We start from the raw sequence: 25882 nt of genomic DNA on the forward strand, positions 1-25882 counted from the left end.
GGCACAGTACCTGCAGGTCAGCTCTGTCAGTGTGGTGCTACACTCCTAGTCTTCACACACAGAGTACATCAGGCCTTGATTAGTCAGCTGACCTCCCTGGTGTGAGCCTTTACCAGATACTCTTTAGCTGCCTGGCTGGGACATACCTGTCTTCCCAGACCACACCCTTCAGGGCTCGTTCACATCTGCGTTGCCCTCTCCGTACTTGAGGTTTCCGTTTCCTGCCTAAAACAGAGGCAGGAGACGGAAACCTGCAGGAGTCTCTCTCACCCATTCATTTGAATGGGTGAGAAAGCTGTCCGGCCGTGAGCAGCGGTGAGCGTTTTGCGCTCTCCGCCGCGAAACCGGGTTTTATAATCCGGACACAGAGTCGGACATGCAGTACTCTGTGTCCGGATAAAAAAAATCCGGTTTCACGGCGGAGAGCCTAAAACGCTCACCGCCGCTCACGGCAGGACCCGGTCTATGGTTTCCGTCTTCTGGCATGCAGAAGACGGAAACCACAGAACGGAGACCCTGAACGCAGGTGTGAACCTAGCGTCACTCTCTCACAGTGTGTGTGTGTGTGTGTGTGTGTGTGTGTGTGGGGGCAGGCATCTTGCTATATGAATGGAGTGGAGGTGTTGTATATCAATTGTGACTAGAAACTCCAGGTTTGTTCACACATTTATTTTAGAGAAACTTTCTCAAAGAAAATTAAAGTTAAAGTAAAAAAAAATTAAATTGCCATTATAAAGTTCATTTAGATTATATTTTACATGTATTTGTACATATTTGTCACATATTTACCCACAATACTGTTTAAAGTTAGTGTAGTATATTATGAAACTCCTGCTTCTGCTGCATTGTTGAATTTAAATGTACGTGTTTATATTTTACATGTATAAAAATACAAGCTGTGTGTTTTACACTCAGTATACAGTGCGATGAATCTTTATGGATTTATATGTCCATTGGTTCTCGAATCCATACATGCATGCAGCAACCACTTCCACCATTCTGTGATGGAGTAATTGCTCTGCAAACAGTTGCAAGCCAGCCTGTTTAGAAGTATTAAAAATGTAGGCGCTGAAAGACAAATGGGGCTTGTAATTGTGGAGGAGGACACTGGATAATATGCCTGCAGGTTAGGATTAGACTGTTATGACAAGAAGCTCTTACATGTCTCAAATCCTCTCCAACATGTTGAGTCTACAACTGAAATATAAAGGAAATAAATGGAAATCGATATAAGTTTCCAATATATGTAAATCAGAAGGTAAAATAACTGTCTTCTTATCACAGCATGACAATTTAATTGATATTCTGATACCATTTCTCAAACTGCAAAAATGTACCGTATTTTTCGGACTATAAGACGCACCTAGGTTTTAGAGGAGGAAAATAGGGAAAAAAAATTTTGAAGCAAAAACTGGTAAAATATTTAATATATGGGAGTTGTAGTTTTGCAACAGCTGCAAGGCCACATTGACAGGTGACCCTGCAGCTGTACGGGGATGCATAGAGTGTTTTTTTTTTTTTTGCGGGGCCAGAAGTACTTCTGGTTTTTGGGCTGCACCTCTGTGTGTCATATTTACGGAAGCCCTTGCATCACTATTTCTGATGAGTGCCTGTGCAGCTCATTTATTAAGACTGAGGTCCCACGTTGCAGAAACGTAGCTTTTTTTTTTTTTTTTCTGTAGCAGATTTTGCTGAGATTTTTGGAGCCAAATCCAAAAATGGCTACAGAGGGAATGGAGAATATATAGGAAGCTTCTTAAACTTCTCTCTTCTGCTCAATCCAATCCTGTCTTTGGCTCAAAAAAAGGCAACGAAATCTGCAACAAAAGAAGCTGCATTTCCGCAATGTGAGGCCTCAGCCTGAAAGTGTTTCTGGATTTATAAGATTAATGACCTAGGATAGGTCATCAATCGAAGATTGTTTTGGGTCTGACACCTTTGACTCATGCAAATTACATTTTTGAATTGAAAGGGGCACTCTGTGAGCTCTACTTCTGCTTTGCCCACCATGTGAAGTTGCTCATATGGCCTTCAGCTCAGTCCCTTTAAATGGAGAAATGCAGCAATACCATGCACAGCCAGTATATAACGTACAGCATTGTGCTTGGTATTCTTGTCTGGATAGCTTTGATGTTAAGCTGTTTAGGTGAAAATATGTCCACAAAATAAGTGTGTTTTTGTGGTATAGGAGACTTAGATGTGTGATCATGTGCATAATGTTCCAAAATGATTTCATAAGTCCAATATAATTGAAGAAAGAGAAAAGCATTTGTTCTCTTTGACCCGAAACTGAAGGAGATTTCTTAAGTGATTTCACACGAATGAGTTGCAGACCATTAAAATAAAAAGCATATGTAAAGTAGATACTGTTACATATAATGTATGGAATGAAAATAAGGATGTAGAATTTCTTTTGATACATCTTTGGCATTAAATGTTTAGCAACATTTTCCTCCAATAAAAATTCACCCTCTTGAAAAATGGTTTTCATAGTTTGAGAGGGGAAAACGCTCCTTTTTTTTCTTTCCCTTCTGTAAAGGCATAAATTGTATTGTTATAACTCAGTTGTCACGGGAGTGATATTCAACCTATAATTTCTACTAAAGGGTTTTCCAGGGCTTTTAAATTGATGAACTTTCCTTCAAGTGAATGGGCTGTACCAAGCACAGCTACTGTACAGATTCGGCGGTGCTGTGCTTGGTAATTACTGAAGAGGATGCAGCGCTCACACTTCAAACAGCTGATGATCAGATAGCAGACCACTGCTCATCCTCAATTGATTGATGATCAATTATGTAGCCTAGAAAACCCCTTTAGGCTAAGGCCCCACGGGCCATAATCGCAGCGCTAAAGCGCTGCAGAAAGAACCGCGGCATGTACGCACTGCGGTTCTTTTCGCAGCGCTTTTAACAGAAAGTTCGCCGAGTTTTCTTCCACGGACTTTCTGTTACAATTATATCTATGGAAAAGCCGCCAGCGTTTCCCTAGATATAATTGACATGCTGCGATTTTCAAAACCGCAACGGTTTTGTAAATCGCTACGTGTCCGCACTGCATTTTTTTCCACAAAGTGGGCATGGGATTCGCATGAATCCCATCCCCTTTGCTTGCACTGTAAAATGCCACGATTTTTCCCGCAGTGTTTCCACCACAGGCAAATCACAGCGTTTACGTCCCGCGGGGCCCCGGCCTTAATGCCACAAGCAGTTTTTATTAAAATAACATTTAAGTTTTCCAGTATATTAGAACATTGTACAGACTAAGGTGGCGTTCATACTATCGTTGGTGACCATCAGCAATGTCCATATCTATTGTCCGTTACAAGATTTTAGCAACGGACACTAGCTGAACCGCGGAAATCTGTTAAAGTCTCATTGAAATTAATGGAAATTTTGTCTTGTGTCAGTTAGTGTCTGTTATTAACAGTTTGTGTCTTTACACCCAAGTTCATTTTTTCCAGTGGAAAAAAAAAAATCCTACATGCAGGACTTTTCTGTCCATTAGAAAAAAACGGACGACAAGTGTCCGTTATTTATTTATTTATTTAATTAATTATTTATTTTAACATTGAAGTCTATGGGCAAAGGATTTATAATGGACAGTAACTGATAGCCATCAGTTACTGTCCGTTATGATAGGTGTCCGGTTTTTGTTTTAAACGGACATCTGCATAATGGAATCCAACGGTAGTGTGAACCCTTCCTTGACTATAACAGATTAAGTCTCAACCATACTAAGAACTAAAGTCGATAGTAGAACATGTGAATGCTGAGGCAGCAGCGCATCATGGTTATTCCCACAGCGCTTTAGACAAAGTTCAACTTTCTATTCTAATTATGCCTATAGGGAAACCGCTGGCATTTCCGTAGGTATGACTGACATGCTACAATTTCCAAAACCGTGCCGTGTCTGCAAACTGTTTTTACGACAAAGTGAACATGGGGTTCTCTAGAATCCCATCCACTTTGCTCTGACGGTTAAACGTCGCAATTTTTTCCGTTCACACCATGTGGGACTCTGGCCTAAAAAGGATATTTCACTACCTCCACCAATTCAAGTACTTGGCTTCTGTTAATAGTTGCTGATCCTCTGCGTCCAGCACACTTGGAATTTTATTCTCTAGCCTCCACCATTCCTGAACAACAAGCACAGTTAGTTCTGATGCTCGATTTGCTAGATTCTGAAGCCCAGCTCTTTACATCATTTATTTCTTTCACTGTCAGGGGTTTCCAGGTATTTTGTACCTCTGGTATCTGAGGCAATTTTCACAGTTTTGAGGTGGATAAATAAAACCTAAATTTCACAGTTAAAAAGCTAAATTATACTGACCCCCAAATACCCCACTTCCCCTCCCACCTACTACTTAGGTTGTCAGGCCTTCCTCAAAACATGCTTAACCTTTAACCCTTTCACTCCCTATACCTATATATTTTCTGAAAGTAGACATCTGCAGCATTGTCAAAATGCCAGTTGGTTCTGTAAACAAACAGGCAACTTCATGCAATTTTGATTTAAAGTGTGTTTTATACAGAAAAAAATGAATAAACGTATAATAGTTGCTGAAAGTGGAAACCAAACAAAATGTTATGTGTCACCGGCAATGTATGAAAAGCAGGCATTGTGTAGAATGCCCGATGTTTTTAGGCAATGCATGAAATGTGAAAATCGTTACGTACTTTGCCTAGGCATTCTTTAGAGTGACAAATGTGATATTTAGGCAAAGTATGTAAAACAAAAATAGAAAGAGTACCTTTCTGCTGGTGTGTGGGTTTTGTTTTTTTTTCCCTAGCAAGAAGGTGGATGTACAATTCAATATCGCGACGTGTAACAGTGTTTTGTATTTGGTTGAAAGTTCTTTCAACATTCTATCACGTCCTCCATGTTCAATAGCCAAATAAGCTTCTTGAAGTCTGTGAAATAAACTCGAAGTCCGTGATGTAATACTGGATAGTAGTACTGAGGCCTTCTTTTGCTTTCTACAATCATCACATCATAGCGATTCAGCAACCAATAGTCCCTGGGTTCCTTCTTAGTAGTCATTTTGGCTTTTTGGACATCATTGACTAACTTCTGGTAAAGAAAATACTGTTTTTGGCAGCATTCACTTGAATTTTGAATAGTTCATCATCGAATTGTTGTTTCATGTCCTCCTCCTACAGCTTGCTCCTCCTCCCTCATTTTCATGGATACTCACGAACAACAAACTAATTCTAAGCCTGAGGCGACCGTTGTGGTATCGCGTGGTTTGAAAGGCTTTCTCTAAGCCTGAGGCAGCGACCGTCATATCGCGCGCACGGTGGGTTCAAAGTCACGTGCCTTGCCGGAACTAAGATCCTGAGCATCGAATATGCAAAAGGATAGGGATGCAATTGCAGACGACTAATAGAGAAGGACCTCACATGCTACATTTAAGGCTATGTTCACCTGCATTGGAGGCTTTGTTTGGAGAGACTGTTGCAGTATGCGTCCAAAATCACCGGGCAAAAATGTCCTGAAAGTCCAACTTTTTTGTCCAGCGGTTTCAGTTTTAAAGAAGTTGACGGATGCCATTATTTTCAATTGGGCCCTTCGGACTCTATTTGACCGATGTTGTGAGATAAAATTCAGCTTCAAATTTGTGAAGCTGATTTTTTTTTTTTTTTCTACGAAGAAAAATACAACCATATGAACATACCCTTAGTGTGTGAACATCTTTCATGACTTTTATTTATATTCAGTTTTTTTAAAATATTCTGAATATTAATTGACTCTTTAGCAATAACATTAGTGATCGTTCTACGGCAGAATTATTTGGGCCTTTTGTAGTGATACCATATCATTAGTAATACTAGTGTTTGTATAGTGTCTCTTGTTCAGAAACGGTACGCAGGTAATATGTAGGAATCCTTAAACTGGCTGGTAACAAGCTGTGTTTGTTGCAAGTTTTCCAAAAATTTTGGCTTTGTACTAACCCAAGGATTTTTTGGTTTCGCCATCCACAATTAGTTTTTCTTCAGACCCCAGAGTACAATTATAAAAGACCCTGGGGAGATGCAGTAAATTAATATACAATTAATGCTCTCCTTTCCTCATGTTTCTGTGCTGTGGCCGTGGCATCCAGTCTTTTTCTTTTTTTTTTTTTTTGCTAGTGTTCTTTAGCCTCTTTTGCCCTTCTAAGTGATGTCAATGGCCTTTCAAGATCTCTAAGGGTAAGGTTCCAGACCAAAATATGGGTAGCCGCGACTGAAAGCCGGTGCACTGTACCGGCATCCAGCCGCGCACTCCGCTCTGGATTAGACCCAATGAATGAACCTAGTCTGGAGGAGGGAGTGTCTTCAGGCCAAAACGTGAGGCGAATCAGCCTGAAGAATGAGCATCTCACTGCTTTTTCCGGGAGCCGGAAGAAATGGCTCCTGGAACAAAGACCTGAGCGGCTCCCATTGAGCTATCTTTTTGGTCAGGATTTTGAGGCAGATACGGCCTCAAAATCCTGACCAAAACAACTCAGTGTGAACTTAGCCTAAGGCCTGTGATAGGGCTTCAGAGGTAATGTTGGACATGTCCTCAACTGTATCCTGAGGTTGCTTATGGCACTGAATAGGCTGAAAGACACCTAGAGGGATGACCTGAAGACCTGACACTGCGGTGGGGCCCTAGAGAGGTTAGGAAAAAATATGGATGAGTTGTTTGTTTTCCATGCGCAGCTTAATAATAGCACTTCTGGTTCGGTTTGGAGAACCTTCAGAATATTCGCGAGATAATTGTAGTCCTAGTAATATATAGTGACTGTATGGTGGAAATAATTGTTTTTAGTTTACGTTCTTCATTTCATAACTGTATAGGCATGGATTATTTTCTGTGTGTGTCTTGGGATTGTGTCCCTGATCTGTTACAGCCCTACTAATGCTCCTGGAAGTAATAGAAACCAGAGCTGCAGTATTTGCATAGCACCTTTGAAATCAATTAGATGTGACTAAGCTGTTGGTGCAGTATTTCAATGTTTGGGGCCCCACTTTGAATTTTGCCCAGGGCCACACTTTGTCTGAAACCAGCCCTGGTTATTGTTAACATGTCAGTTTTTTTTTTTTCTTCTTCTTCCTCTGGAACGGCTTTTATAAATACAGCGACTAATTCCTATTTTCCTTAGATGCACAAAACTCAGAATGTGTATGATGTCACAATGTGTTGTGATTATTCATCCTAGTACTTTATAAGAAACCTTTACTGTCCCTTCTTATAATGTAGTTTTTTTTTGGGGGGGGGATTTGTCCTCTGTTCTGCTGGTTAATCTCCAAGTTGCGTCTGCAGCCTGAGGAAGAATATAATGGAAAACACATTGCAGAATCCTTTCAGCCGTAGCTAGGTTCACAGCCTTATATTGTTCCTCCCAAGTAACAATTAAAGTGATGATTATTAAATATATAAATATGTAATATGTATAAGCAGTTCTGGTTTAGTAGGGCAGCCATCATTTGCAATATCTGTTGTAAAAAAACAAACAAACAAAAAAAAAAAATTTTGATAGATGACATGGAGTTCCTACCTACCCTCTGGCATTTAGAATAGTAGTATTTGTGGGGGCAGATGCACTAATCTTATGTGATTCGTAGTAAACTTAAAGGGATTCTATCATTGGGAAAACTCATTTTTAACTATGCATATATTTGCATAGCCTTTAGAAAGGCTATTCCAGACACATCTTTTGTTTGTCAACCCCCTCAGTTGTTTTTGAATTAGCCCGCTTTTATCAACGAGCACCTGAAGTTCACTGAGCACTTTCTGCTGTGTGTGCATAGGGGGAGGTGAGAGCAGAGAGGCTGATGAGTGCTCTGACCACCCCCCTCCGCTGCTGATAATACTATTCTATGGACGAGCACTGTGAGCAGAGGGAGGGGGCGTTTCTCCCCGCTCACACTGTAGGCGCTGCTGTGAAGAAGGACGTACCTGACAGACTGTCAGGAACGCCCTTCTGACTGTGAAGAGCTATGTTACTGGGACCGATAGCGCTTTACCCAGGACACAGATCGGGAAAACCGACAGTGCGTTGAATTCAGCGCACTGTTGGCTTTCCAGCAGTATATGGAACTGCCTGTGCCCCAAACCATGAAAGATCCTCTTTAAACGTTAAGCATGTTTTGAAGAAAATACCTGCATTCCCCATTTCTGATTCAGTGTTGCCTAACTGCTCACCAGAAGCATATCTGTACAAAGTATGACTCTGTTGGCTCTGATTGAACAGTGGGACATATACCCAGCTGGTATCTACAAATTTATCAATTAAAGGGAATCTACCACCACCAAAATTCATATAAACTACTTATATGCGATTGAAGGGGAGGTTAGTGACATGCTGTTGTACCAAAGTGCTTGCTGGCATCTTGCTGCTAAGAAACTTGAGTCTTAATCCGAATGCAAGTAAGTAGTTTGGTACCACCTGGGGGTGATCTTGTCTGCTGGAGCACCCTTTAACACTTGTGGTAATTACCAAGCATTGCCCCTCTAAGGGTCGGTTCACACTAGCTTATGTGTTCCGTCCGCATGAGGACCCCCCCAGATGGAATACAAGTGCAACTGCAAGTGCTGTGCAGTTAAAGTGCACGGACCCCATAGACTATAATGGGGTCCGTGTGCTTGCCGCCCACTGCCCGCAAGAATCATTCATGCGGGCAGTGCACGGCAAGCAGACGGACCCCGTTATAGTCTATGGGGTCCATGCGCTTTAACTGCACAGCGCTTGCAGTTGCGCTTGTATTCCATCTGGGGGGGGTCCTCATGCGGACTTCTTCTGGACGGAACACATAAGCTAGTGTGAACCAGGCATAACAGATTGACAGGTCCTAGTGTGCAGTGAGTACAGAGAAAAATAGTTGCTCAAATCAACAAGGTCACTGCTGAACAACGTATTTACAAACTAATTAAAATGGATTTTTTTGACAGCAAGATTACACTTTGTTACGGGTATGTTCACTATGCCACTAACTACCCCTGCAACAGCATATACCAGGAATTCAGGGGTGTCTTGGAAACCGGTTAGGGCATATCCCTCTAGTTGAGAAGATGACTGCATGTCTTCATGCAATGTGATCTGCATCCTTAGGATATTTTTTTTGTCTTTTGGAAAAAATTATTCGGTAGAGGTATCCCGAGGATATCCTATGGATGGGGATTAAATGTCTGTATAGGGACAACCCCTTTAACTACTTATGGTGACCATTTTATTCTCACTATTAATTTTCATTCAAATATTTTTACTGCAATTTAGAAAACTAATTTTCCTCTGTCCCATGGTTCTAAGCTGTAATGAATTTCCTCTATAGCTTCTCTAGGAAGTTGTCTTAAGACGTAAAGTAATGTATTGTATCATCAGCACGGCACACTGGACATTCTGTAGTCTTCATTTTAGGAAATCTGTCTGCTTCTAATAGGAAATCACCATTCGCCTACATGTCGCAAATCTTCATTCGTGTGTACGCTGCATCTTATGAACCTCTTACAAAGCTGATTCAAAGTGACAGCTTGGAATTGAAATTTAAGCAAGGAAAAAAAATGAAACCTGGTTGTAGGGATTTCATGTGTGGGATATTGTGAAGATGGAATTATGTCAATATTTTCTTTGTACGTTGAAGGCAAAACAAAATTATGTTCCTAAATTCCACAATTTATAGTGAGGTTGTGAAATACAATCCTGTTGTATGTGTATTAAAGATAAAAGGCTTGTTTGCTCGTGCTTGTAAATAAATATATATGTATATTTCACTGCTGTGTTCTGTGAAAAACTGAAAGGGAAGTATTGGGAAAGTCTGCACTAGAGATTATTGGTTACTATGGCAACACATTTTACATCTGTATGAAGGCAAATATGGCTAATTGTATATTTTATGCTGGCATGGAAAAAGCTATTGAGTTTTGTAGATCTTATATTATTCCTGTGTAAGGGGCTTATACATAAATCATAGGGCTGAAAAAAGTGGGTCCCTCCTTTTAACTAAAAAAGGAAAAGTGCACAATAGTAACTGTGTGATGTGCAGATAATGTGCTAATAAAGATGGAATTATAAATTCAGTTATACCGAACCACGCGGTATTTAGTCTGTAACTGTTTTGGGTAACTCTTTAAAAGGGTTTTTACAGATTAAATAAATAAAACAAGTCACTAAAAATCTCCCTCTCCAAAACCTCAGATTTCCATAGTCAGACCTGGCACTTTAGTCACTTTGCTCTGTACTATGGTAGCTGGCAGACTAGATCATAGCATTGTAAAGTCAGTCCCCATGCCACTAAATATGAAAGGAGGCTGGAAACCTAAGGATCTCAACAAATTTAGTTTTAAAAATACCCCGAATTACCTTTTTTTAGGTAAGTCCCATGTAGCGGGGTGCAGCGAAAAAGCCCTTCAGGAAAAACCTTGGTTGGAACACTTCATGATTTTTCCAACAGCACTTTTCACAGAAAGTCCGCAGAGTTTTCCTCTGCAAATTTTCTGTTTCAATTATATGTTTTGGGAAACCGCAGGTATAATTGACATGCTGCGATTTCCAAAAACACAATAGTTTTGGAAATTGCAGTATTTCTTCTGTGTGTATATTTTGGCAATGTGTAGATGGGATTCTATGGGCTAGAATCCCATCCACTTTGAAGGCACTGTAAAACGCTGCGTTTTTTGCAGCGGAATTTACACTACATACGGTACCAGCCTTAAGATCTGTTTTGTAAGATCTGCAACTTACTCATAATCTTCAGCTAACAAAGCTGAGGTTCCTCGGTCGGCACTGGTCTTGAGTCCCACAGCTTAACTTATAGTTTGTGCTTGACAATGTGGAGTGAGCACGATAGTCATTTTGCTAATATGCCGGTCATCTAGGCCAGGGGTCCCAAACCAGTTTTATTCAAGACCATTTCCAATGACCCAGGTTTGTGCTGAATGGGGATGGCGTTTAGGTTGCAATGCAACACGAAAGTTATTGGTGCCCCTGCCCCACACACATATAAGTAATGCTATTACCTGTGGAGGGGGGCACTATTCCTGTAATAGTTTGTAACAAACATCATTTTAAAGCTTGTAACTTTTTACCAATTCCCCTTCCAAAACTGACTCAGACTCCACAGCTCTGCAGCATAACTCTGATGCTGTGCAGAGACAGCAAACGTTTACTTCCAAATCTGGCTTTTCTACCTTTCCTATAAACCACAGATTGGAGATAGGGGTTTTAGCCACATCAAAAATTGGACCAAGTGGTGTGGGATGATTGTGTGATGCCTTCTGTTCACCAACACGCCAGTTATCACTACTTGTCGCAGACTGAGAGAGGCAGTCCTTGAACTGAGACATCTTGGTTTGTCACTCCAGCAGATCACTACATACCTAAGCAGAAACATTTTGTGTCACTGTGGTTGAGAGAACGACAAAAACCTGGAATGACATAAGTGAACCTCTGCAGAGATAGATCGTCTCATTGGAAAAACACCATGTGGTGATGCATTCTATACAGGAAATGAAATTGGATGTTGCATCCCAAGCCTGGGGCGGTAAATAATGTTGACATAAATCATGGGAAGTTGTTTGTATGACACTAGGCTACCAGCCAAAAGAACAACTATAGACTTTGTGCCACCACTCTCAATAGCTATCATTCACCGCAAGATGGCAATTTAGGCTGGAATGGTGGTTTAACAGGTAAGACTTCAACCTTACCAAAGAGACTCCTACTGGGATCTAGCAGAATCTGGGGAGCACCAAATTGTGACTCCATGAAGTCCAGGATGTCATGCCAGTAGTCCCAAAGTGCCATGCAATCCCAGATAATGTTGTTTTATCTTGCCACATTCTGTAGAAACTGTTGCTTTTATGCTAAAAAGCTTCTCCTACTGAATTGAAAACATCCCAAGCTAACCGACAAAGCAGATTGCATCTGTGAAAATATACAGTGTCCTGCCCATGCACAAACTCTCATATAAAATCAGAGGGTGCCCTGCTAGGTTCATTAAAATTTGGCACCCTTGGGTAGATTCCTCTGCCATGTCATCAGGAACTGCTGACCCTTGACTGTACTTCCATATATGACCTGGATGTGCCATATACGCCTTCTTGCCCTGTGATTAGCCATGCTGTACCCTCCACCTTTTTGGCTTTTTCATGTTATGGTTTACCGGTGTATAGATGGGATAGGAACAGTGTAAAATATAACCTTTATTGATGTTTGTGTGGTATGAGTTATACTGTTTCTTTAGGCCTTTTCTGAATGGTGATACTAGATTAGAAGTGGGCCCTCTATATTTTTTTTTTTTTTTTTTTTTTTTTTTTTTTTTTTTTAATACCTTCGCCTTCTACAGTTTTTGATGTTTTTTTTCCACATTGTACCGTTTGGTTTTTATGCCAGCATTCGTTGCATTTCTCCTCATCATTGTGAAATTAAATTGGACCATATTTACCCTGGCTGAGCCCTGAAGTGTGCACATCTAGAAAAAGTTTAAGCTTCAATGTCTCCACAACACAAGCGAGATAATATATCATTACTTTGCTTCGCAGCACCCTTGCAGATGATTGAATAGCACTAGAATGCATTCAGCGCTCATTGAAAGCAAATAAACACTGTGTCTCAATGAAACCATTTGTCATGGCCAGATGAGTTATTGGACTTCTGCATCACTCTATAGTGACCCTTTATTCTTCATAAAATCTGAATAGTTAGTAATAGAAATTCCACTTAATGAGTGTCGCTTCCTACTTGGTGCATGCTGGTTGCAATATACTTGGCTCAGCTTCCAGCAACACTTCCTTCCTCCTTATGTTTACCATATGCTAAGTGAAACCAAACCAATGAGATAATTGATGTGTCAAAGGCGAGAGAACGCGCTCTAGAATTAGTAGAAAGTAGATTTCTAGGTTGCCAAGTCTGGAAACCAGCCAGTATTTTGTATAGCTGTGTGGATTTGCCAGTCATGTCTGGCTTATGCTTGCAAATATGATTTACTTGGGTTGTGTTAGATTTTTTCTGCAAAAGTAGTATACATTGGAATCATTATAGAAATATTTACTTAATTTTTCATTTTGGTGTATTTGCATTATTTTGAATAACTAGATGGTTTTTCTTGTTTTTGCAGTGCCCTCCTTTTAGTGTCTAATTTAGCTTGTGATGAAGGGGTTTTGCATAATGAGATAAGAAAAAAGTCATTTGCCACTAGAAACCTTGACACTACTTAGGCCTGTTTCACATCTGCGTTCGGTAATCCGTTTGGGGAGTCTGCATGGGGACCCCTCATACAGACTCCCGAACACATTGACAAGCGGTAAGCAGTGAAAGCACACGGACCCCATAGACTATAATGGGGTTCGTGTGCTTTCCGCATGGTGTCCGCACAAGTCATGCGGAGAGGAAAGTAGATCATAAAGTACTTTTCTGTCCACAAGTTCCATGCGGACACCGCGCGGAAAGCACATGGACCCCATTATAGTCTATTGGGTCCATGTGCTTTCATAAGCTCTCCGCTTGCCATTGCATTTGGTATTACTGCCAGAAGAATAGGGTTAGTAATGGCAAATTTAGAGGCCTTGATAAGCCCCCAGCTTGCCTTTAAAAATGCATTGGTGTTCACTGATCATGTCATGGGGAAAAAAGGGACAGTGCAGAGCATCTTAGTGTTAAAAACCATTTTGTTGCCATGGTCACTACTAAATGTGGCATCTAAAGGCTGTTGAAACCTTTCATTTTGCAATTTTCAGGCCACCTTTTACACACTGGCCTTATTTACATTTATAGGAACGCTCATTTGGCCAATCATCATCCTCTGTGAAAGGTCCTTAAATGAATGACAATAGATTTTTTTTCATGGTTAATTTAGTAGAGTATAAATAATGTATTACATTCAGAACAAATATCTATTGCTCTTTCAGTGTCTGTACAGATGGTGATATTTGTCAAAAAGATATGTATCTGTTTAGGCTAGATTGACATTTCCGCTATTTAATCTATTGTTCTGATCCGGCAATGGTTTGGAAAAGTAGTAAAATGACAGTTGTAGACCGTACACAATGGGGAAAATTTCTTAAGACTGGTGTATGCAGAATGTGGCGTGCAAGGCCATGGAGGGGGCTTGAGCCATGTGTTTAACGCAAGGCCCTTTCGCATGCTATACATATGCCTCAAACCCCTATCCGTGTCTCGCCTACCACGTTCTGCGAATCTGTATTATCCCTTTATGTCGTTTTTTTGACATGGAGGTAATGGCATTTGTCTATATTGGCTTTAATGTGAAAAAACAAGCCTTTACTTCTTATTTGTTTACTTTTCAAATGGAAGAAGAGAAAGTCATTCAGGCATGTTTTCTTCTTCCATCAAAAACGCCCAATTTCTGTCTTATGAAGAAATTGCACATCAAACTGTGAGATGCATTTCACAGTGTTGGCCAAAAGTATTGGCACCCCTGCAATTCTGTCAGATAATACTCATTTTCTTCCAGAAAATGATTGCAAGCACAAACTCTTTGGTATTAATATCTTCATTTATTTTGCTTGCAATGGAAAAAAAAAAAAAAAAAAAAAAAAAAAAAAAAAAGAGAATGAAAAAAAAAGTCAAATCATTGATCATTTTACACAAAACTCCAAAAATGGTCCGGACAAAAGTATTGGCACCCTCAGCCTAATACTTGGTAGCACAACCTTTAGACAAAATAACTGCGAACAACCGCTTCCGGTAACCATCAGTGAGTTTCTTACAATGCTCTGCTGGAATTTTAGACCATTCTTCTTTGGCAAACTGCTCCAGGTCCCTGAGATTTGAAGGGTGCCTTCTCCAAACTGTCATTTTGAGATCTCTCCACAGGTGTTCTATGGGATTCAGGTCTGGACTCATTGCTGGCCACTTTAGTAGTCTCCAGTGCTTTCTCTCAAACCATTTTCTAGTGCTTTTTGAAGTGTGTTTTGGGTCATTGTCCTGCTGGAAGACCCATGACCTCTGAGGGAGACCCAGCTTTCTCACACTGGGCCCTACATTATGCTGCAAAATTTGTTGGTAGTCTTCAGACTTTATAATGCCATGCACACGGTCAAGCAGTCCAGTGCCAGAGGCATCAAAGCAACCCCAAAACATTAGGGAACCTCCGCCATGTTTGACTGTAGGGACCATGTTCTTTTCTTTGAAGGCCTCTTTTTCCCTGTAAACTCTATGTTGATGCCTTTTCCCAAAAAGCTCTACTTTTGTCTCATCTGACCAGAGAACATTCTTCCAAAACGTTTTTTGGCTTTCTCAGGTAAGTTTTGGCAAACTCCAGCCTGGCTCTTTTATGTCTTTGGGTAAGAAGTGGGGTCTTCCTGGGTATCCTACCATACAGTCCCTTTTCATTCAGACACCGACGGATAGTACGGGTTGACACTGTTGTACCCTTGGACTACAGGGCAGCTTGAACTTGTCTGGATGTTAGTCGAGGTTCTTTATCCACCATCTGCACAATCTTGCGTTGAAATGTCTCGTCAATTTTTCTTTTCCGTCCACATCTAGGGAGGTTAGCCACAGTGCCATGGGCTTTAAACTTCTTGATGACACTGCGCACGGTAGACACAGGAACATTCAGGTCTTTGGAGATGGACTTGTAGCCTTGAGATTGCTCATGCTTCCTCACAATTTTGCTTCTCAAGTCCTCAGACAGTTCTTTGGTCTTCTTTCTTTTCTCCATGCTCAATGTGGTACACACAAGGACACAGGACAGTGGTTGAGTCAATTTTAATCCATTTCAACTGGCTGCAAGTGTGATTTAGTTATTGCCACCACCTGTTAGGTGCCTCAGGTAAGTAACAGGTGCTGTTAATTACACAAATTAGAGAAGCATCACATGCTTTTTCAAAGAGTGCCAATACTTTTGTCCACCCCCTTTTTTATGTTTGGTGTGGAATTATATCCAATTTGGCTTTTTGACAATTCTTTTTGTGGTTTTCCATTGAAGACAAATTAAATGAAGATGTTAATACCAAAGAGTTTGTGCTTGCAATCATTTTCTGACAGAATTGCAGGGGTGCCAATACTTTTGGCCAACACTGTATACTCCTAATCCATTGTGAATATATTAATTTTTGGACAAAATGAATGTACTATTGAAAAAAAGTCTAAATTTTGTATTGTTTTAATTCCCATGAAATGCTTAACGGGTTAACAAACTTCCCAAATGTCTTAAAGGCCTTTAATAATCTCCGTCAAAACTAAAGTTTTATTTTTAATAGATTCATATGGAAATATTGATCAATATTTCCCACTAACATAGAGTATAATGTGTTATGAAAAATAGTCTCAATATCACTTATGTAAGTTAAAGCATCGTATAGTTACTGCTGCATTTTTTCACTCTTTCCCTTGTTCTGTATTAAGAGCTGTTCCCGCCTCTCACTGAATGTTACTGTATTGGGGGTGGGGTGGGGGTGGTATTTATATTATATGTGCTATGCAGCTGCATAGAAATATCCTAATCCCGAGTGTGTTTTCCATACCAGTGATATCTCTGGAAATATTACCAAGCGCAAGTTTGTATATGTTAATGTGTGAGGCATAACTGCTTGAAGTGACCCTCCCTACCCTCATTCTCTCTACATATTACACCGCCTCATACTCCAAGCCCTTTCTCCATACACTGTAACCTTCAGTGAGTGGCAGAATAATACAGAAACTAGGGAAAGTGAGAAAATGAAGGATTTCACAGAAAGGATCCAAAACTTGCTAATAAAGTATATTACAAAATTTGGCACAAATACTGCCAGAAAATGAAAAGTAGTTTAAAAGTTCATACTGTATGTCATGGCCTGTGTTTTCTCATTCATGTGGAAAGATGAGCATTTTTTAATCTTGGTTTGTATGTTAAAGGGGCTCTATCAGCAAAATTATGCTGTATGAGCCCCACATATGCGTGAATAGCCTTTAAAAAGGCTATTCAGGCACCGCTAATGTTATTTTAAACCCCCCGCCCATTTTCAAATAAAACTATAAAAACATATATGTAAATCATACCTTTGCATGCACGCTGGGCGGTTGTGCACAATCCGATGTCATCTTCGGTCCCGCCTTCCTCTTCTTTCTTCTTCCAGCGACGTCCTCCTGTCCTCACTCTTCTCCGCCTTCATCTTCTGTTTTTCCGGCGGATTGTGTTCAAATCCCGTGTGTGTGCAGTAGCGCTCCCTCCGGAGCACTACTGCGCACGCGCCGACGCCATTTTTGTTGTATTTCTAAGTATCCCTTAGAACTACGTGAGCATGCGCAGTACGCTCGTGAAATTCTTCACTCTGGAAGAAAAGAAGATGAAGGCGGAGAAGAGCCAGGACAGGAGGACATCGCTGGAAGAAGAAAGAAGAGGAAGGTGGGACCAAAGATGACGTTGGATCGTGCACGACCGCCCAACGTGCACGTTCAGGTATGATTTACATATATGTTTTTATAGTTTTTATTTGAAAACGGGCGGGTGGTTTAAAATAACATTTACGGTGCCTGAATAGCCTTTTTAAAGGCTAGTCACGCATATGTGGGGCTCATACAGCATGATTTTGCTGATAGAGCCCCTTTAAGCTTTTGGCTGGCTATGAATTCGAGTTGTCCGCATTTTAGTTTTTTTGTACTTTGTTAATGTATAATAATGATACAATGTGTGACTGAGAAGTCGCACAATGATTTTTTTTTCCTACCTAGCTGTGTAAAAGCCATGGTATCATGACCTGTCATTTTTGCTGTTTTGGCTGAACTAGACAGTTAACACAAGTCATTGCTTTGTAAGACAGAGGGGCCACCATGTTATATAGCAGCTTGTTCATTCTGTAATAATCTTACCACTGGACCTTTAAGCATGGCAGTAATCCAGTGTTCCCAGATGACCCTCACGTAGAATTCGATATTTTTGAAAATGTTGTTGCCACAGTCAAAGACCATTTGAAGAAACACTTACAGAGTGAGCATTTTTCTTCAATGATATTGTTTAAAGTGGCCCCCTCCCCTCACTTGGCCCTTTACATCAATAAGCTTTGATTTTCCCACAGGAGTTTTAATGTCTACCATGTGTGTCTGTCCTGCATTCACAGAAGTCTAGAAGTCTGCAGATTTTTTGTTTTTAATTTATTCATTTGCAATCCAATGTTTAGGGTCTTTTTCCAATAATAAAAGTAGTGTGGCTGAATTTCTAGAAATTGCCTTTCATCTTCAGGAAAGTTACGTTGCGTTATATTGAATATAGGTACACTGTCAGCTAGCTTTCTTTCCGTTCCATATAATAACGTTATGTGCTTTACTATATGATGATATTTTGCAATTCAATGAAGGGATATTAAGAACACATGAATCAGACTTTACCATTAATAATATTTTTAAAAATCACTTGTATACACACATCCTATTCCCAGCTATGAGACTGACATGGATTACGTTAACACTGAGGAATTTGACGTGGGTTATGTGCAGATTCCGCCACCGAATCCGTAGCAAATTCTGTCCAGATTGCAAAAATAAGCGTCCTGCTCAATCTTGCTGCAGATTTTGTGGATCAAGACTCCTTGCTGATTAGGCCCATTCAACGAAATGCTGATGTCCTTCGCTGGCATCCTGTGGCAGGTAGCTTGCAGTCAAGTACAGCAGCAGACAATGAAGAGGAATTCCTCTTTAGTACCCGCCATGTGAATGTAGCCTAAAAGTATAAATATGGCCTGTGTGAACCTAGATTACTTGTGGCAGTTGAATCGGTGTAAGGCAAAATGTAACACAATTATAATCCAAAATATAAATGACCAAGAACTTTTCATCTTGTAGCGGTCTCTAACAATATTGCAGTTGGTAACTTTTTATTTTTTTTAACATTTAGAAGTGTAGAAGTACGTTCATATCAGCTCCGAAGAATCAGCCGAAAATCGGCTAAGGAAAACTTTCTCCTCTGCTAGATTCAGTTTAAAAACAACGGACCCCATTTATAGTCAATGGGGTCTGCAGGGCTCTGTGTGTTAACACTGCTTTAGCTGTCCTCCTCTCTGTTGTTTGGGACCCCTGACAGACCTGAACAGTGTAAGCCTTCATTTGAATGACCTAGCAAGTACAAGGGTGAAAAGTGAGACCACTAGCACCTATTACTTACGTCAAAACATAACAGAAGATTATTACATTAGATGTAATGATGGCTTCTATTATCTGATGGGAAATTATGTGAAAAAATCCCTTTGATCATTTCTTCAAGCCAAAAGCTGAAAAAAGGAACTATTTTCTATGGTGTTCTAGTAGATGTAAGCAAAATGTAAGCTATTTTAGAAGGAATAATCTAATTGTCATATAATTTTAGCAAATATGCTTACTGAATAAAATACTGAAAAAACAACTGTAGTTATTACTCTACAGCAAAATAAAATAAGTAATTTATGATGTTGAGAGAGGTATTGTACTGTTCCGTCACAGCTTGGGCACCATCATTCTCATGTAAACCTGCAACATATCCGCTGACAAAAGTAAAAAATGCTTGTCTGTAAACAGATTGCATCATATATGCGGAGAAGATAATGTTCATTGGTCGTCAGAACATCTTGATGCAAGTATATGAGGGGCTTAAAGGGTTTTTCCATGAATATAACCATATTTTAATTTGTCGCCAAATGAAAGACTTTTTGCATCTCTAAGGGGGCGTTCACACTACAGTCTGTGTCCGCTCCTAGTGTCCGTTCAAAATCTCGCACGAACATTAGCAGCGGACACTAGCTGTGTCCGTGACACTTGTCATTAATTTAAATGGCGATCGGGTGTGTTCTTTTGCACACCGTGCCCTTCCTTCACTGCCCGCTTGTAAAGATGTCCGACTTTTCAAGCGGACAGAAAAACCTACATGTCGGGTTTTTCTGTCCGCTTGAAAAGTCGGACATCTTTACATGCGGACAGGGAAGGACAGGCACGGAGTGCAAAAGAACGCACCCGATCGCCATTTAAATGAATGACAGGTGTCACGGACACAGCTAGTGTCCGCTGTTAATGTCCGTGACAGATTTTGAACAGACACTAGGAGCGGACACTACCTGTCGGACACAGACGGTAGTGTGAACGCCCCCTAAGTTACAAAATATTTTGGAGAGTTTAAGATTTTCTCTACCATTTTAGTGGTGAGAGTTTTCTACCTTGACGGGCTGCTATTGGATTTTGTCCATTCATTCGGAGATTTTATATGGTCTGCCATTTACCATAATTTCTATATTTTGGACAAGTTATTAGGCAGGGACACTACACTGAATGCACCTGAAGATACTTTGGTGCTACGTCTACACAGCGGACTAGACTGCAGCTCTGCTCCTATTATTTTAGTCTAGGGGGTCGGACCCCCACGGATCAGATACTAATTAACTCTCCTATGGATGCAATATACATTAGTGGATTGAAAATAGGTTCTACTGCGGTCAGCAAGTGTAACAGATGACTCGCATCAAGCTAACAGTTCTTTCTTTATAGTCACTGGTTTTCTTTAACGTGATGGTGTTTGGTGGGGATTTTCTTCTTTTAATGCAGCTTTTGTATACATCCTTGTAGACCTCACACATTTGTTTCCCTGATGTATTGTGCAGACATCACTAAGTAATATTCTAGGCACTTAGGAGCGTGGATGAGCTTGTTGCTCTAATGGCTCATGGTCTTACCTATGATCTGATAAGGACAGTCTGAATTTAAGTGTAAATATGTCTGAGCAGTTCCACTTCCAGACATGTTCCCATAGTATTCCTTTTATCAGATAGTGGGTAATCTTTGTAAAACCCATAAATACTGTTGTATATAAACCAGGTCTTTCTGCTACATTTTGGGAAGTTTGCCAACCCCCTCAGTCTCTGTTGAATAAAACAAAGGCTTAGTGTGATAAGCCTCTGCTATATAAAATACAGCCATGCTTTGTTCTAGGTAACATGACCCCTTCTTATCAATGTGGAGTGCTAAAGGGAGTTCAGTGTTCAGTTCATTTAGTAAGGAGGTTCACTTTCACTTTATTTGTTCCTTTGTAGGTTTGGGTTGCTGTCTTGCTATATACAAACATGTATCACTTTGAATATTTGTATCATGTAACATATATATTGTATGAACACACAAAACTCAACAGCTGTAACCAGGTATTTCTGCTGCAGACAATGCACCCTGTACCACCAGGGCTGTGGCGTTAGTATGCAAAAGCACTATTTTCTGACTTCACAGCTTTGTGTACCACACTGCAAACTTTAACAATATTTTATATAAAATAAGGTGTTTCTATTTTAACTATAATTTTTGGTAGCACTAGGGCTACTAATAGGTGAATCTATGCCATACGTATTTCTTGCTTGTAGCCTGGATGACAGAATCTAATAGACCTTAACGCTTAAATTTGATATAAGGATCAATATTACTCTACATGTTTATATCTATTTATCAAGTAATAACTGTTGGAGCAGCCCATTAGTTGTATAATTATAGTAAGTTGTTTAGTATGGGGCATTTAGTGATCGCATAATAAGTACAATATAATGAGTTGTGCTGAAATTTGGCAAAGTTGGCTGACTTAGCGCTCACATGCATTGGCACATTAAGAATCTATACCCATTATAATAGTAGACACAGCGTGGTCTAATAGAGTGCTTCAGGCAAACTGCATTTGGTGAGTGACACCATATTCAGTTCAAATAGTAATCTGGCATACAAATCCGTCTAATATGCGGATTGTGAGCAATTTTTAGAAAAGAGAACCAGCATACAAAAACGTTAACATTTTCCCATTCACAGAACTGTACGACTGCTTATTTTTTGTGTAACAAATTGTACTTCCTAATTCTGCCATTTTAATGGCACTACTATGAAGCTGGAAAGAAGGGGGCGGAGTTTAAAAAAAATCATTTGTGCTATTTTCTTTTTACAGAATTACATATGCAGCCTATATATATATATATATATATATATATATATATATATATATATATATATATATAAATATATATAATGTCAGAGCTGTGTCTGACATTTTTCTTTATACTGGAATTGTGTGATGTTTTGATTTCTTTTCATTCATTTTGGGAAGGTACAACTGAAAAAGATGGTGGCTCAACCTGCAGTCACATATGGGATAAATAATTTTACATATCAAAAGCTCAGTCTTTTTCTGAGGAATGGATACCTAATGTGTGTGTTTGCTTTTTAGTTTGTTTACATTTGATCTAGAGAAAGGGATGGCTTGAAAGGTTTTTGTTCTATATAACCTTATAACTGCAAGGGTCTGACATCCAATACTCCAGCAAATCAGCTGCTCTGGAACAGCGCAGCGCCTGATAATGTTTACATGTGGAGAGCCATGCTGGTCACTCATTGTATGCAGTGTAGAAGTGGTATAAGGGACTGCAGTGCTGCCCCATAGACTTCAGTGTGACAGTACTGCAGTACGTAAAGCTGCTGTTACACTTTGTACTGCAAGTGAGCAGCTCTACTCCCGCAATGCAACCTGTAGCCTTGCTGCCCAACAGACAGAACTCCCACAGATGTAATATTGATAACCTATCCTAAGGATAAACTATCAATATTGGAAAGTAGATAGCTCTTTTAAAGCATTAGGAAACAGATGTTGCCTGTCAAACTTAGTCTGTTTCTCCCACATAATCTAGTATTTTAATTTAACTCTATTTGCTGCTTTTGGGGAGAAATCTTCAGGAACTTCTTGTAGTTTTTTTTTTTTTTTTTCCGCCATTGTGAATGAAGTATTGTAAAACCCAATTCAAGCTAGTATTCAGGGACTCCATCCCCCATTCCGCCTAAAATAGGCAGAGAGAAACATCCTGCAAACAGGTCTGTTCTCTCTGCTGATTTCAGTATAAAATCGTCGGAACCATATAGTGTGAACCTAGTGACACTAGCACTGCACATTATATGCCAAGATACTGTCTTTATTTGTGTTGTTGAACTCTATTGTAAATTACAAATTAGCTTCTTTATTGTTATGGTTTGCAGATGATCTGCTCTCTATTAAATGCTGTATATGCTTAGGGCTAGTTCACACGTTAGGGTGGTCGAGGAATTTGGTCAGGAAAAAATCCGCTTAAGGAATTAGGAACCTTTTTTGTACCATTTTTTTTGACATGAGACAGTTTTGTAGCATTTTTTAGGCATTTTTTGTTTCAGTTTTTTCCTCCAGCACAGTGAGTGGACCTTGAAAAAACTACCTGGCGGTTTTTGAGGAGTTTTTTTTGCCAAAAAATGCTAGCGGTTTTTCCTCCTCCCATTGATTTGTATTGATTTCCTGAGGTGGAATTTGCCTAAAGAAAGGTCATGTCACTTCTTTTTTCCGCTAGCGGGAAAAAAAAAAAAAACCGCTAGTGGAAAAAAGAACGCTAGCGGTCTACATAGACCTCTGGATTTTGAGGTGGATCCTGCATCAAAATCTGCCCTCTCTTGTCCTGTGTGAACGAGCCCTTACTGTTGAATACTGAAGACATTTTGGATTCTGATATGAAAACAGAGTGCTCCTTCTCTAACTCCAATGCTCTAACTCTTTGGTGTTAGAGTTCCCATGGAGGTTCCATGACCCTAGTAAGTAGGATGTATGAGTTAAGGTTACAAAAGCAGTAACTTGTCATGGAAACAGTTATTTGGCTTGCAGGCGCTTCTTTCACAAGGTGCAATAATAATCACCAGTTTCATTGAACTTTACATTCTAGATGTGGCCTTTTAGTTTCCTGTCTTTACATATAATGCACCTGCAAAACCTCCGATCCACTGAAAACCTTCATTGAAGTAAACCTGTGTTATCAAGAACTTTTTGTATGAAAGGTCCAGGTTTGACTGTAGTGGAAAGTAGTGAAGGTGGTGTGGTGATTGACCTGTTGCCAACAACCGGTGATTTCAGTTCTGAATCTGATGCTAAATGTTGGTGATACTTGGCATTCTCAAAATACTGTAAATGTAATGTAATGCTATGTCTTATTAGCTCCCTCAAGTAGATTTGATTGTTGCCACCATGTTACAGGGCACATTGCAGTGATAAATATACTTCTGTTATGTAGGTCACTTTTGTAGATTTGGAGAAAACCAACTATGGAGTCTTATGCAAACTAGGTAGGTGGTACAGTGGACCTGGCTCATTTTCCTTGGGAACACTTCTCTTGCCATTTTTGCCTACCATCTCTTGGCTACACCACCCCATGTAGTGAGAGATGATCCTGCCACTGTTATGACATTATCCATCCCACTTGAGAATCAATAGCAGGGCTCGTAACCTAATTCACATAAGACTTCAAAGTGTTATTTTCTCCAAATCTACCAAAGTGACATACATAAGAAAGGTATTGTGCTCTGTAACATAGTGGTGACTGCTGAAAATGCTTAGGGAAGGTGGCACACTCCTTTTAACACCATGACATACTATTACATCACTATTAGGTATTATGTATAATTCTGCCCCACATTCACAACTTTGAAATAATTGTATCTTCAGCATTCTAGAATTACAGCCAGAATGACATTTTTATTTCTAATGTTTTCTTGCTTGTTTGTGTTTCAGTATGTAAAGATCCTCCATACAAAGTAGAAGAATCTGGTTATGCTGGTTTTATTTTGCCAATAGAAGTCTATTTCAAAAATAAGGTATGTTTTCCATCAATTTTTTTTCCTCTTAGGGAGCGTTCACACTACCGTCGGTGTCCGACAGGTAGTGTCCGCTCCTAGTGTCCGCTCAAAATCTGTCACGGACACTAGGAGCGGACACTAGCTGTGTCCGTGACACCTGTCATTCACTTGAATGGGCATCGGGTGCGTTCTTTTGCACTCCGTGCCCGTCCTTCCCTGTCCGCAAGAGAAGATGTCCGACTTCTCAAGCAGACAGAGGAACCATGCATGCAGGGTTTTTCTGTCCGCTTGAGAAGTCGGACATCTTTTCTTGCGGACAGTGAAGGACGGGCACGGAGTGCAAAAGAACGCACCCGATGCCCATTCAAGTGAATGACCGGTGTCACGGACACAGCTAGTGTCCGTGACAGATTTTGAGCGGACACTACCTGTCGGACACCGACGGTAGTGTGAACGCCCCCTTACTCCAATTTAAATCTTTTCCTTTTTTACTTAACATCTGTTTAGTAGCACCTTGATTTGTGTTTACAATGCCAATCTGCTGTAAATGAGGCACCTAGCGAGTAAACTATGAAGTACACACTCTAAAAATCGTTTTTATGCACACTGCAATTATATTGGCCTCAAACAAGTGCAATAAATCCCTGTTACTGTGAGATGGGCTTGCATGAAATTGAAAGATGCCGTGCCACTACAATATTTAGCTACATGCTTATAACAGTATTTTAGTTGGGCCCTATTCGTACTCCATTTTGCACATACATTCAGTGTATATGCCTGAATGATCTCTTACATGGAATAGTGTAATGCCAAAAAATGGTATACCACTTAATGAAGGCAGACACATTTTTGGCCTTCATAGGGTGGAAGGGGCTTTATGGCTCATGTACGTTTTGTTTTGTACAAGTTATATATTATGTACTGTTATGAATATATTAGCATTAATTTTTTTTTATTATTACTTGTCAATTAGCATTAAATTCTGCAATGATGTGTTGTAATCATAGGTTGCCAGGTAGCTGCGGGAGCTGCTAGTTTAGTTACTGTGAAACTGTTTGGCAATATAGTTTACATATGGTACACATAGACCTGGTATATAGAGCTTTCCATACAGCAGAAGCACACCTATCCTTTCAAAGTGCAGGCTGTAAGGAGGGAATAAAAAAAACCAAATCATGTTATCATATATTTTACAGAATCTGTCAAGATTTTTATGGAGCATATTGCTATTTCAAATAAAGCTCACCATCCAGTATATGAAGATTGTGTTGCAAATATGCAAAAGAATGTGGAGGAAGTAAACATGTGCTGGTTATGGCCCTAGAAATGCGCTGGTACATCACAAAAATG

The 25882-nt window shown here is 40.0% G+C and overlaps 1 protein-coding gene across 1 annotated transcript in view; it reads left to right on the top strand.

The window, feature by feature from the left end:
• Positions 1 to 25882, top strand: part of MLLT3 (MLLT3 super elongation complex subunit) — a 166651-nt gene that overhangs the window by 58012 nt on the left and 82757 nt on the right. The window contains exon 3 of the mRNA XM_075280347.1: positions 24468 to 24550. Within this exon, the coding sequence (XP_075136448.1) occupies positions 24468 to 24550 (83 nt within the window). The remainder of the gene's footprint in view (positions 1 to 24467; positions 24551 to 25882) is intronic.

The sequence above is a fragment of the Leptodactylus fuscus genome, chromosome 1 (genome assembly GCF_031893055.1).
Source record: "Leptodactylus fuscus isolate aLepFus1 chromosome 1, aLepFus1.hap2, whole genome shotgun sequence".
Lineage (NCBI taxonomy): Eukaryota > Metazoa > Chordata > Amphibia > Anura > Leptodactylidae > Leptodactylus > Leptodactylus fuscus.